Source organism: Symsagittifera roscoffensis, chromosome 6 (genome assembly GCF_963678635.1).
Source record: "Symsagittifera roscoffensis chromosome 6, txSymRosc1.1, whole genome shotgun sequence".
NCBI lineage: Eukaryota > Metazoa > Xenacoelomorpha > Acoela > Convolutidae > Symsagittifera > Symsagittifera roscoffensis.
This window is the reverse complement of record NC_087067.1, coordinates 2,975,333-2,987,742: the sequence shown is the minus strand read 5'-3', so window position 1 is coordinate 2,987,742 and position 12,410 is coordinate 2,975,333. Positions and strand designations below refer to the sequence as shown.

The following is a 12,410-nucleotide window of genomic DNA, read 5'->3' as shown; positions in this document are numbered from 1 at the left end:
AACCATGCTGGTTTACCAAGTCTAACATGCGCTCTGCTGTTGGGGTGATTTTTGCCTAGTCATAACTATAGCCCGGGTTTGACCAAAAACTCTAGTCGTACAATTTTCATATATGGAAAAATGCTAATCATACACTTTTCATGCAATTCCATAATTACAGAAATTTGCATGAAAGGTCTATGATTAGTAATTATTTTCATATATGGAAATTGTATGATTAGCATTTTTTTGACAAAAAGTTCTTTTTTTATTTAGTACGATACACCGAACTTTATGCCAAAACAAGCGAAAAGTTGTTCGCAAGTTCAATGGACACCATTTTAGCAAAATGTATGAAATTTGTATGATTAGTATTTTTTCATAGACTTAGTTTATGGAATTGTATGATTATCATTTTTATCTATGGAGGTCAACCCGGGAGTCTTGATTGTAATTTATTTGATTTCGTGGCTAATATCTGAAGACTTGAAAACAGTATGATGAAAACTTGAAGCCAAGATTTCTTATTGGATGCCTTTTAATTCATTTAAACAATCGTGTGCGTCAAATTGTAGCATGCGTCCAATTTTTTTTGGTAAGACGATTCGTGATCTAATAATTTTTTGTTTTCTTTGGATTTTTTGGGTAAATTTAACTTTTCCTTGTGAGCTGAGATCTGCAATTTTTCAAACCATCAGTCGGTTGAGCGAATTTTTGATAGAAAACTTGATACTGCATCTGGAATTTTCTGGAATTTTTTTGGCATTTGATTCAAATTCACAATGATTTACTGTATTGCATAATTGTGTTGCATAATTGTACAATGATTTACTGTATTGCATAATTGTATTGCATAATTGTGTTGTGTTTTAGTATGTATCTTCATCACAGTCAGATTGAGTGACAAAAAAATGATGGGCCAGTTTATCGAGTGCTTCGATTTACCTTATTAGAGTTGCAGGTATGTATCATAATTGCCGGATCGCCCGAAAATTTGATTGGTTTAATATTTGATGGGAAAATGATAGTAGTTTGACAATCACCGCATCAGTGAAAAGATTGGATGACTAAACTTTGATGGGCCTCGATACACTCTGTGGGGGTGGGGGGGTTTCTGTTTTGTCTAATAAAAGCTGGCCCCGGGGAAGTCGCGATGGAATCTGATTGATTGATGGAAATTGTTGTGGCAAGAGAAAAAATTGAGAAGGATCAAAAACTCTGAAGAGTCCCGAATTGTCGATTTTTTTGTAGGCTAAAAATTTAATTGTTTCTGGAACGAATTGTGTGATTGTCGGCTTTAGCAATTACTACGTTGTGTTGGGCATTTGAAAGGAGGTTGCAAGAAAAGGGGAGTGTTGTTGTTTTAAGAGGGTGTTGTTGTTTTAAAAAATACTATTAAAATTCGAGTTTCTAATTATTGCTTGCAATTTTATCTCAGTCTCATCATAGTTTTTGGGTCAATTTTTTGTTGATCTTATAATCTCTAAATTGACTTTATAATCTCTATATTTTGCGTAGAGAAGTATTTTATGAACTAAATTGAAATTAAAAAAGAGAAAAAATATTCTCGAAAAGTTTTTCTTTTCAATCTTTCATTATTCTTGAAATAAAACAGACCGCAAATCGAGTATATTTAGAAAATCACCTGAGCATCTTACAGGACACAATCGTTAGAAATATGCTGTATAGCTGGTACACATCCTACATTTCAAGCTATTGCTTCGTTTTTGCAATAATTGAAGTGCTCTTTATTATCACTTGCTCACTAATGACCATTTTTTTATTTAAAAAATTTCTCCGGTGATTCTAATTATTTTGATATATCTCCGTAGAGCAAAAACTTGCTGGATAGAAAAAATCGATTAAAAAAGTTCATTCATTAAACGTTTGCTTTGTTTCATTGCCGAATTTTCGCCGCTATATTTCACTGCAAACTATTCAATTTTTCCTGTTGATTATATAAAACCGTTGGATTACAAAATTTATTGTTTTCTTTTATGGAAAAATGCTAAATCAACAATTCCATTTTATGATAAAAAAAATGTTATAGAAAAATATTATGTTTTATTACGGAGTTTAACATTCTCTTATATGCTAGAAAACTAGTCATACAGTTTTCTCGCAACTTTTGTATGGCTTTTGTATGGTACTTTCTATATATGGGCCATAGCGAGAAAATTGTATGCTTTTTTTGTTAACTCTGGATGATAATTGAACTAAAATTCAAAATTTTCAAATTAAATTCCAAATAATCTTCAGTAGATGGTCGGTGACATGAGGGTTGACTTTGAAACTCAAATCAACTACCCCGTTTTTTGATTTCCTTTAAAATTGACCGACCTTTATTTTGCTAAAAAGCAATGCGTGATCACGTTTTCCTACTTTTCCATTTTCGTTGTTTCTGAACGTTCTGTAATCAGCCGCACGTGCTTCTTTTGTAGCAGCGAGTCAAAATTCCATAACTGTTATGTTGTTGTGAGGAAAAAAAAAACGATTTTGTTTTGATATTAAATTTAGAATAGACCTTCACATAGGCATGGATCCAGAAACACTGGATCCAACTGCACTTGAAACTACTGAAGAACAATCATACTGTCAAGGAAACACAAAACATTCAGAAGATAATCCAAATAATCCTGAAACAACTCCAAATAACTCCGATTTCATTGCTGCAGAAACTGATGCAGCAAAAAATGATTCTGGTAATCTGCAAATCCATACTTCAAATGAAGAATTGCCAAATGAAACTACCGAAGAAAATATCACTTTTGAGGACAATGCCGAGAAAGCCACTTGCAGTCAAACGAAAAATCAGACCAACGAAAATAGTTTTGAAAACGACGAAAACCGAAGTAATGATGATTTGAAAATTACCAAAGAATACAGTTTTGCCGTGAGCGAAGACATGAAAATGAATCAAACAAACTGTAGCAATGACGAAAATGAAGTAAAAGCCTCTGATAGCATTATACAAGAAAACTTGGCCATAGCATCGTCAAACGCCGTTGAAAACAACACCACGACAAACCAAATTAATAAACGTTTGAACAAAGTTGATTTTTCACACCATAAATCAGCAAATTTTGGAGAAAAAGCTACGGACGGAGGCGAAAGTTTCAGTTTGTTTCACAAGAACGACGCAGCTGAAATGAGTTCGATTACATCATCGGAAAATTCCATTTCGTTCGAGCTTAGATTCACCGAATTGGATTTCCCGGGAGTGGAGAGAATTCAGATTGTGGATGAGATTAGAAACATTTACTCACAGAATAGAAAAACACTTCCTCACTTCAAAGGTAGGTGGGGGTGAATTTTGGGGTGAAAAACGATCTTTATAGTGATTTGAGAGAGCTCAGAAAATTAATCATCGGTCCAAAAAATTTTGAAAATCCGCTCCTACCGCCCCCACCCCTCGGGAAAATTCTAGATGCGCCCCTTGTTGGATCCTTGAAAACTTTTACGAAAAATTCACCATTTTTGAGAACTTTAAAACGCAACTAAACCAAGATGTTTTTTTTCAGAAGCGTATTTCGATATATAGTCATATTCGGCTAATTTTCCTTCTCTCCGAAGTTAAAGTTTCATTTACAAAGTAACCAAGTTGTTGGGAAACTGTTTTTTTTTTAAATTTCTAATAACTTAGCTTTCTGTTTTTGTAGAAGCGTATTGTGATCATGAGAACGTGGTATTTCGGGACTTCGTGGAAGAGTATATTTTCATACTCCGAAACACATTCACCATTCCAGAAGACTCTGAGAGGTATTCTATTTTAGCTTCAAATCCGATCCGCAAAAATGCCAATAAATGGAAAGCGCCAGCCATAAAGTGCAACTTTGGTAAACTGTTCATATAATCGGCGTAAATGTTACAGTTTTGGCACATTTTATTTATATTTGCGCTAACTTTTGAAGAAAATAAGATTTTTTTGTTAAACTTTATTTCAGAAAACTAATTTTTTCGATTGAAAAAACGTGGACAAACTTTTTAAATTTTTTTTTTAAATTAAGCTTGCCCTTGCGAAAATGGTGACAGGACAAAGTATCCCATACGAAAGTATCCCATTGCAAAACATCCCATAACAATGTATCCCAATGGATACAATAGCCCATACCAAAATAGCCCACGTCAATTGAAATATCCCATAGAGGATTAAAAATTAATTTATGATATAGATTACCAAAGATTGGTGCATTTATCTATATCGCAATTAAAAAGAGATTTAATTCAACCGCCTCAACTATTTCAAGACGCCATATAGAGATAGTGAGAATGGTAAAAGACTCTTTTCTAGGGATTAAATATTATTTTTCAAACTGTTAATGGAGTCACAATTGAGAAAAATTTGATAATAAAACACAACGCAAAGACATATCATTAAACACATAGCACCAATACAATGAACACCAATATGACAGAATTTATCTACGGTAAAACTCAACAAGGCAAAACGTTGCTTATCTTGGACGGACACGAGTTCACTAAAAAGCGAGACACTAAATCTACCACTCACTGGCGTTGTGCAAAATGGCGTTCACATAAATGCCCAATGACTCTAATAACTTGCGACAATTTCATTATTTCGTTTAATAACGAGCACAGCCATGAGTATAACCCCGGTCGCGTAGAAGCAAGGCAGCTGGTTAGTCAGCTGAAAAAAAAACAGCAAAATTGCTAATCAATCCTGTAAACAACCAGTTGATAGAAGCTAGCCTCAAGACTGTGAACAATAATCCGGCAATTCAGCTTTCACTTCTTTCACGTGCAGCTCTGACAAGAACCCTCAATAGAAACAAAATGCAAGGACCACTCGAAGTGATTTCATCCACCGACCGTCACTTAGACATTAACGACAAATATTTACCTTTTTGTCTACATGATAGCGGAAAAGAAGACAGTGAGCGATTCCTTATTCTCGGTGACATGCAAAATTTAAATGCTCTTCGCATTCATAGCAAAGTTTGGCTTTGTGATGGAACCTTCAAGATATGTCCGGCTTAGTTTTATCAATTTTACCCAGTACATATCCAGATTGGCGGCTTCTATCCCCCTGCGTTTACGCTTTGCTTAGCAACAAGAAGGATTCCACTCATAAAAGGTTTCTTGAAGCCCTGATTAGCCTTATTGGAGACATCGTACCCAAAAAAATTCACTTTGACTTCGAACAAGCTGCCTTAAACGCATGTTCGTCCCTATATAAAACTGAAATCAAAGGTTGCTACTTTCATTTATGCCAAAGCTTTTATCGCAAGCTTTCAGAGTTAGGTCTGAAAAAACCTATGAAAACAACGCTAAGCTAGCCTTAATCTTAAAAATGATCCCAGCTTTAAGTTTTGTTCTTTTCTCAGATGTCGAATCTGCGTTTACTCTTATCACAGACTAAATTTGCCAATTTGGCAATCAGGTTGACATTCCAACTGATATCCTCGAGAAAATTGACGAGCTCGCATCATATTTCCAGAAGACTTATGTTAAATGAGAAACAATTGGTCGACAGCAGCGTGACCCTTAGTTCCCCCCAGCTCTATGGAATCATTACGACAACCAATGCAGTTGAAGGCTGACATAACGGCGTTACGTCGCTTTTCCAGGGCAGCCACCCCTCAATTCATACGTTTTTAGAAAAAATTCAGCTTGATTCTTACAACGAGAAGTTCAATGTTCTGAAAGCAACCAGCGGTACCACCAATCAAACCCGTAAAAAGTACCGAGAACTCAATGAAAAAGTCCGAATGATAGCTAACTCTTATAAAAACTCGGATATTACAAGTTATATTCAAGGTCTGGCTCATTTAACACTCTCCTAGATTTCATTTTATCAAATTGTCGGCATAATTTTCTCAAATTGTCGGCATTTTGTTGCATTTTTAATTGATTTTCCAAAAATCAGAAAGATTTTTGCTTTATAGCCATCGTAGAGGTACCATTTTTTGGGAGGTGATAGAGGCCAAAATGAAAATAATTTTGCCTTTTCCCTCACCCAGGCCCCATGTATCGGTTACCCAGTACAGGGGGGATTTAGGGGTTTTGGGGACAATTTTTATGGATTTCGAACTAAAACTTTTAATCCACCGTGAATCGATCGTTTGATCTTTTGACCAAGAGTCATATTCCTTTATATTGCCAAGTGAGCTTAGAAAGTCATATCTTTATGCTTTGACAGTCAAAAGATTGGTAGAATTAAAACGTGCATTGAAATTTTCACGCTTTGAACAGAATTTGATTTCACGCGCTTTTTCAAAAGTTAGCATTGCTTTGATCGGTTTGTTCAATTTCGGCGTCGTGGTTTCAATTCCTTTGATTATTTTTTTGCGATATTTAAATTGTTTCGATTCCTCAGATGCGATATTTTAATTAGCGTGGGCTACATGGTCCTGGGTTATTTTTACTTCTGAGATATTTTTGACTGGGATAACTTCGCCTGCGATAAAAAGGCAAGGGATAAATTGTCATGAAACCTGCGAAAATATTAGATGCGTGGGTACAAGTTAGCATCCTCTCAAAGCATTTGGGGGGGGGGGGGGGGGCTGGAGGATTCACTTTGAGATCGTCAGATCGTTTAACCGATACCCTACCATGGCAATGATAGCGTGTGAGGACGAGCTCTCACTTGACCTCTAGCTTCAGGTCTACCACAGCCTGACCAGTTACGACTGCAATAGTGGTACCACGGGAAAGCTCTAGAGGCAAAAAAACGGCCTTGAGTCGCAAAAAAAAGCTTCGCTCAACAAATAACTCAGTCTGGAGTGTGGGGAAATAAGAGAAACGGACAATGCTTAGACAGGCTAGATGGCCTTTCTTAGATCATCTGCGAATCGCAGAAACCACCAATTCCTGCATCTAGTATTTTTGCGAGAAAAAGCTAAGTCTGAAAAGTTGAAATAAAAATTGCATTTACCGACGTCTTTTAAATCGAACAAATTAATTTTCTGATGCTAAGTTTTAACACGAAAATTTTTTTTTTCTTTTGCTCAAAAGCTAAGACAACTTTTGATTGTTCAGATTTGGTCAACTTTCTGTCTGTTCAGGTTTTCGCTGTTGATCAACGAAGTGCTGTCGGGTCCAGTGTTGTATCACGAGTATAAGAAGTTGCTGCTTGAGGAGGTGAGTCACCCTCGCTTCTTCTGGGGGGTTAGCAGCTATGCGGAAATAGACACCAACGGGGATGGAAAGATCACAGAGGACGAGATTGGTAAGACAAAATTAAACACAGAAGAGTTCACAGCGACAACATTAAACACAGCGATACAACAAAAACAAAAAAAACTGAAAGCGAAAAAAAGTGAAAAAAAAAGAAAAAAAATAGATCCACGAAAGTTTGAATTTCAAACCATGGGTGAATGACAAGCTAAAAGTGGGAAGGGGCTTGGAAGTTGCTATGGATCGATAAAAAAGCAACATCAATTTCTTACAAATGTGAAGAAAAGTTGTTTCTACGGAAAAAAGTCTAGTTCCTGATAACAAGACACTTGCTTTCGAAATGTAAAAGTACGAAATGCAAAATTCTTAACTGCGAGTAGCCATACTGATTTTGAAGTTTTAAGCGAGAAATGATACTACATGGTTGTTAATATTTTTTGTCTTTTTACACCCGGAAGAATATTTAGAACCATAGCAGTAGCGGATTAAGGGGATAGAAGGGGGAGCTTTTTTTCTGAAGGCAAATTTTCGCCAATGTTACTAAATGTGAGGCTAAGAAGATTTTTTTGGTTAAAGCCGTGCAAAAACTGCCAAAAAAAACATTTTCTTTAGAAAATTTGATCGGAAAATCAGTCTGATCGACCTGATAAAATAGGAAGGAAAACCTAAATCTGCTCTTAAACCATGACATGTTTTGTATTCATGACGCTTCATTGGTTGTCCGTAACAAGTTGAACATCTCTTTTTTTATATAGTGAATAAAACCTCACAAAAAAAGTTTATGAAATTTTTATTGGAGCATATTAGACGAATGCTTGGTTCTTAAATTTGAAGGACACTTTCAAAATGGACATCTAAAAACCAGCATTTCTCGACAATTAGAGTGAGGTCTGAGTTCTTTTTAGCGTCCAAATTCGGAAAAAGCAAGAAAAAGATGACGAAACTGAAGGCGAAAGAGCGGACCAAAGACGACCACATCAGTCTGACGGAGTTTCTGGACTGTTGGGACCATGCGGGCAAACAGAGCAGAGCCAAGTCCAAACAGGGCACAAAAGGGGAGGGGCAGACTGATGATCAAACGAAGGGGCAAAGAAAAAATAAAGCATTCAAACATGACAAGACTTATAACAGTAATGACTTCCCAGGTTAGAAACCAAATTTTGAAATCAGATTCAACTCTTTTTGTTTCAAATGATTAGATGTTCGAAATTGCGAATAAAATATTTTGAGATGGTGCTGAAATTTGATTGGCTAATTCTAGCCAATCAGTTTGAAACAAATTAGTTTCTGTTTAAGATCATGATGTTGAAATTTTATTTTTCGGGCGGAATTAATATGCACACTGAAGAACTTTTTCAGTTTTTTTCTTTTAATTAGTTGCGCCATTTAACAAAAAAGCATTTGAACGGAAAACTTTTTAAAATCTACCTTTTTTGAGTTTTTATAATGGATATGATATTCTTGAGTGTAAATGCTTGACCATGTACAGCTCATCAGACAACACTGTACAAGCTTAAATATCAAGTAAATGAAACTTAAATCATGTTGGAACCTGATCTAAACTACATTTTATGATTGGATAAATTAGATATTTTACCACTGTAAAGTATTTAATATTAACCAATCATGATCCATCTAACTAACAACCCACTTATTTGTAAGGGCTGAAATTACTTGTAATTTCAGCACCAGAGAGATTTGAATTTAACTTAGAAATTAGTTGCCTCTCCAAGAGAACTTCAGCAGCCGCAATAAACCAGTATACCCTAGATCTATTAAGCCTAGCAGAGACTAGTTAAACAACCTGAGACTAGATAGTATACGAGTAAGATTAGGATCGGTATTAGACTAAGAAGTTGCACGAATCTATCCGGCCGAAAATAAGATAGCGTGACGAGCAGACGGTGTACCCTATCCGAAATTACTCTATGAGTTATACACTTCGGTTATAACTCATCTGGTGCGACCATAGGTCTCGAACAAGACCTTAATAGCTTAGAATTAACCAAAAATAGATTAGAATTTAGACAAAACATTTTTAAAATGTTACACGACGATAATTTAATCGAAATGTCTCTACGACTCAATAGATCAAAGCCAATATTCCGAACGATAAGAGAACTACCCGGAATTGCAAGAAGACCTCGAACCAGAGACGACATACGACAAAGTAGAAACTTACCATATAGTTATATGATAGTTCGGCAAAAGCCAACACAAACTTTTGTATTTAGAATACTACTAGCAATGAATTTAGATTTTCATTTGCAAACATAAAATATTGAAGTCAATCTTCAAAATCATTTCAGGCGCTAAACAAAATTATTAATATACAATAACGATTGATAAAAAGATCTCAGATCGTTCTCCTAAATTCTGCAGTAATATACAAAACATGTTTGAAAAATATTTATTGAAAAATCAAAATAAAAATTAGTAGCATGACAATAAATGGTTAGTAATCATAAATCATCCTGTTGTTCCAGCTTCATCACCTAAACATAACAGCATTCATAAGCTCACTAATATTACAAAAACACTAAATGTTTTTTCTGCACAAATTTAAATCATTTTAAACTTAATTTCACTTAAATTTAAAATCAGATCATCAAGGCTCATCCTTGGATCTTAAATCATTTTCTATTTAATTAAATTTAAAACTTGATCATCAAGGCCTATCCTTGGATCAAAAAGAACAATTTTGTTCTCCCCCACCCACTTAGCTAGTGTCTAACGACCTCAAACGTCGATTCACTATCCAACCCTTTCTAAAAACCCAGGACTAACAGAAATTTTTGAATAAAACTAATCATTCAAATTAGGATAAACAGCGAAGAACTTCGGTTATTCATCCTTCACTTGATCCCCCCTCTTACCAGACCCAGGATAAATCTTAGACTTAGTAAGTTTAAAATAGTATCTAACGAACTACTCGCGTTCTAATTATACCTGAACCTTGTGGATCGATTTACTATTCTCCAACCCTGAACACAATCACTACCCTTAAGTAAGATTAAGTAAGTTAACACCTTAGCTTATACTAGCCACGAGAAAGTAAAAAATCATTCTTCGGAATCGATATACTTTTCTCCCCAACCCTGAATAAATAGACCCAGGTTAGGCTAACCAAAAAATTGTAAGGACTAACAGTCTAAGAAAATAGAAATCATTTAACAACCTTTTGCATCCGTCATCCTAAACCTTATGTCATTTAAAAACCTAGGAAATAAACAAACAATCGTTTTACACAATTGTGAAATAGATAACAAAAAATACGATCTTGTAATCACACCTCATACACAAACAGTTGGATATATCAGAACAAAACGACAAACATTAAAAAGAAAAATAATAACCAAACAAAGACAAATAACACGAAAAAGATTTTCCAAAAACCGAAACGCATTTTCAGAATCAGAAACCAGCAGTTTAGACGAACTTTATAAATTAAAAGAATCTATAGATAAAAATTGCCCCATTCACGATCAATTATATTTTTCCGACTCAGAAACAACTTCAAATTCATCAAAAAGAGGAAAAAGAAGAATAAAAAAACAATATAAACACAAACCAGTACATTTATACAATTGGAATTAACCAATTAGACACATCGATAGTTACATATTAACAGTCATCAAACGAAAAAATGAGCTCAACACACACCCCAGGTGAAGAAAGTCCAGATGATGATGATATCTTCCCCTTTATCGTAGAAGCAACCACAGATAGAGGACAGCACATATTTTGCAAAAATTTACTCTTAAATTTGTTTGAACCCGGAATCAGTCCATGTAAAACAGAGTTCCCAGATGTAAAAATCAAAAGACAAATTATCGATCACTATTTGAAAGATATATGCAACTTAACACAACAATACGGAATCTACTCCATACAATTCAGCTCACCAAACCAGCATCACAGCAAATATATAATTCAAACAGACGACCTTGATTTAGAATTCTCAAAAGTATTCTCAGAATATATAAAAAGCATACAATATCATAACTCACAAAGAGCAAACTCCATATTCACCAATGAAGTTTTTGCAATAATATAAAGTTATATCTCGATATTAGAAACCGAAATCCCAATCTCAAATGTCTCACCGACAGAAACATCTAAACATATAAGAGTACGACATGAAATCACACTACTCTCTAGTTTTCTAAATATAATTAAAGAAAATTTCACTAAAGATGATGTTTCACAAAATACAAAACATGACTTACAAAAAATCTTGGCATGGTTTATAATAGATTATTTCAAACATAATCTAGATTTAATTTCACAAGCAAGAAAAAATTTTAGACCTCAAAACTCAAACGATGATACTGCCATCACAGAACAGTCAGACTATGTTTGGGACCCCTAATGGTCTCATCCCGCATTCATAAACTTCCCACAATCAATCTCAAGTCAAGCAATAAGTACGATATCTTATGTAAGAGATTATGTAAAAGTAATACCATTAACCATTGATGCAACACCATTAAACTATAATACATTTTTACCCGATATGCAAAATAATAGTTTAAACTCCACAATCATACAAAATGAAAACCTCAATGGAACTAGAAATCTCACCCAGCAAGATATCCAGACACCATCACACTTCATAAATGAAGAAATCGTACACACAACAACTACACAACAAAGCATTTCACCGATACGTCCAAATTTAACAACACCAAGAAACACAAACCCTTCACAAACACAGGTAACCTTACAATCAACCGTTAAACCTTCGGTTGCCCCAAAATATTCAAACATGAATTATCAGACATACAGACCCATGACAATACCGCCAAAAACACGTAAAACGTTCACTAGAAACAATTTTGCAGAACATAATTATAATTACACACATCCATCAAAAACAAATTATCCCCCACGAAAAAATTTTAATAATTACACAAGATCTCGTAACTGGGATAACCCAATAGCACAAACTAATTCAGTAAATTTTCAAACAAATTTACATCCTTCACAGGATCGTAGTGAAAACTATCCATTTTTTCAACAAAATAAAAATAAAAAACAAACATCTTATCAAATGGATTACTTATTCTCAGATGATGATTTTTTACAACCAGATATATTTGCACCATATAATCAAGAATATCGTGGACAAGGAGTACAGAAACCACATACAAATCATAGAATTTTTTCCCCACAACCGATAGATACACAAAATCAACAACCAATTCAGCAACAAAACCCAATTAATACACAATATTTTCAACCAATTCAGCAACAAAACCCAATGATCACACACTCGTATCAACCGACGCAAA

At 34.7% G+C, this 12,410-nt stretch overlaps 1 protein-coding gene across 1 annotated transcript in view; it reads left to right on the top strand.

The window, feature by feature from the left end:
• Positions 1-2,404: 2,404 nt before the first annotated feature.
• Positions 2,405-12,410, top strand: part of LOC134848129 (uncharacterized) — a 29,223-nt gene continuing 19,217 nt past the window's right edge. The window contains exons 1-4 of the mRNA XM_063865484.1: positions 2,405-3,275; positions 3,639-3,738; positions 7,005-7,168; positions 8,022-8,261. Of these exons, the coding sequence (XP_063721554.1) occupies positions 2,516-3,275; positions 3,639-3,738; positions 7,005-7,168; positions 8,022-8,261 (1,264 nt within the window). The 5' untranslated portion in view covers positions 2,405-2,515. The remainder of the gene's footprint in view (positions 3,276-3,638; positions 3,739-7,004; positions 7,169-8,021; positions 8,262-12,410) is intronic.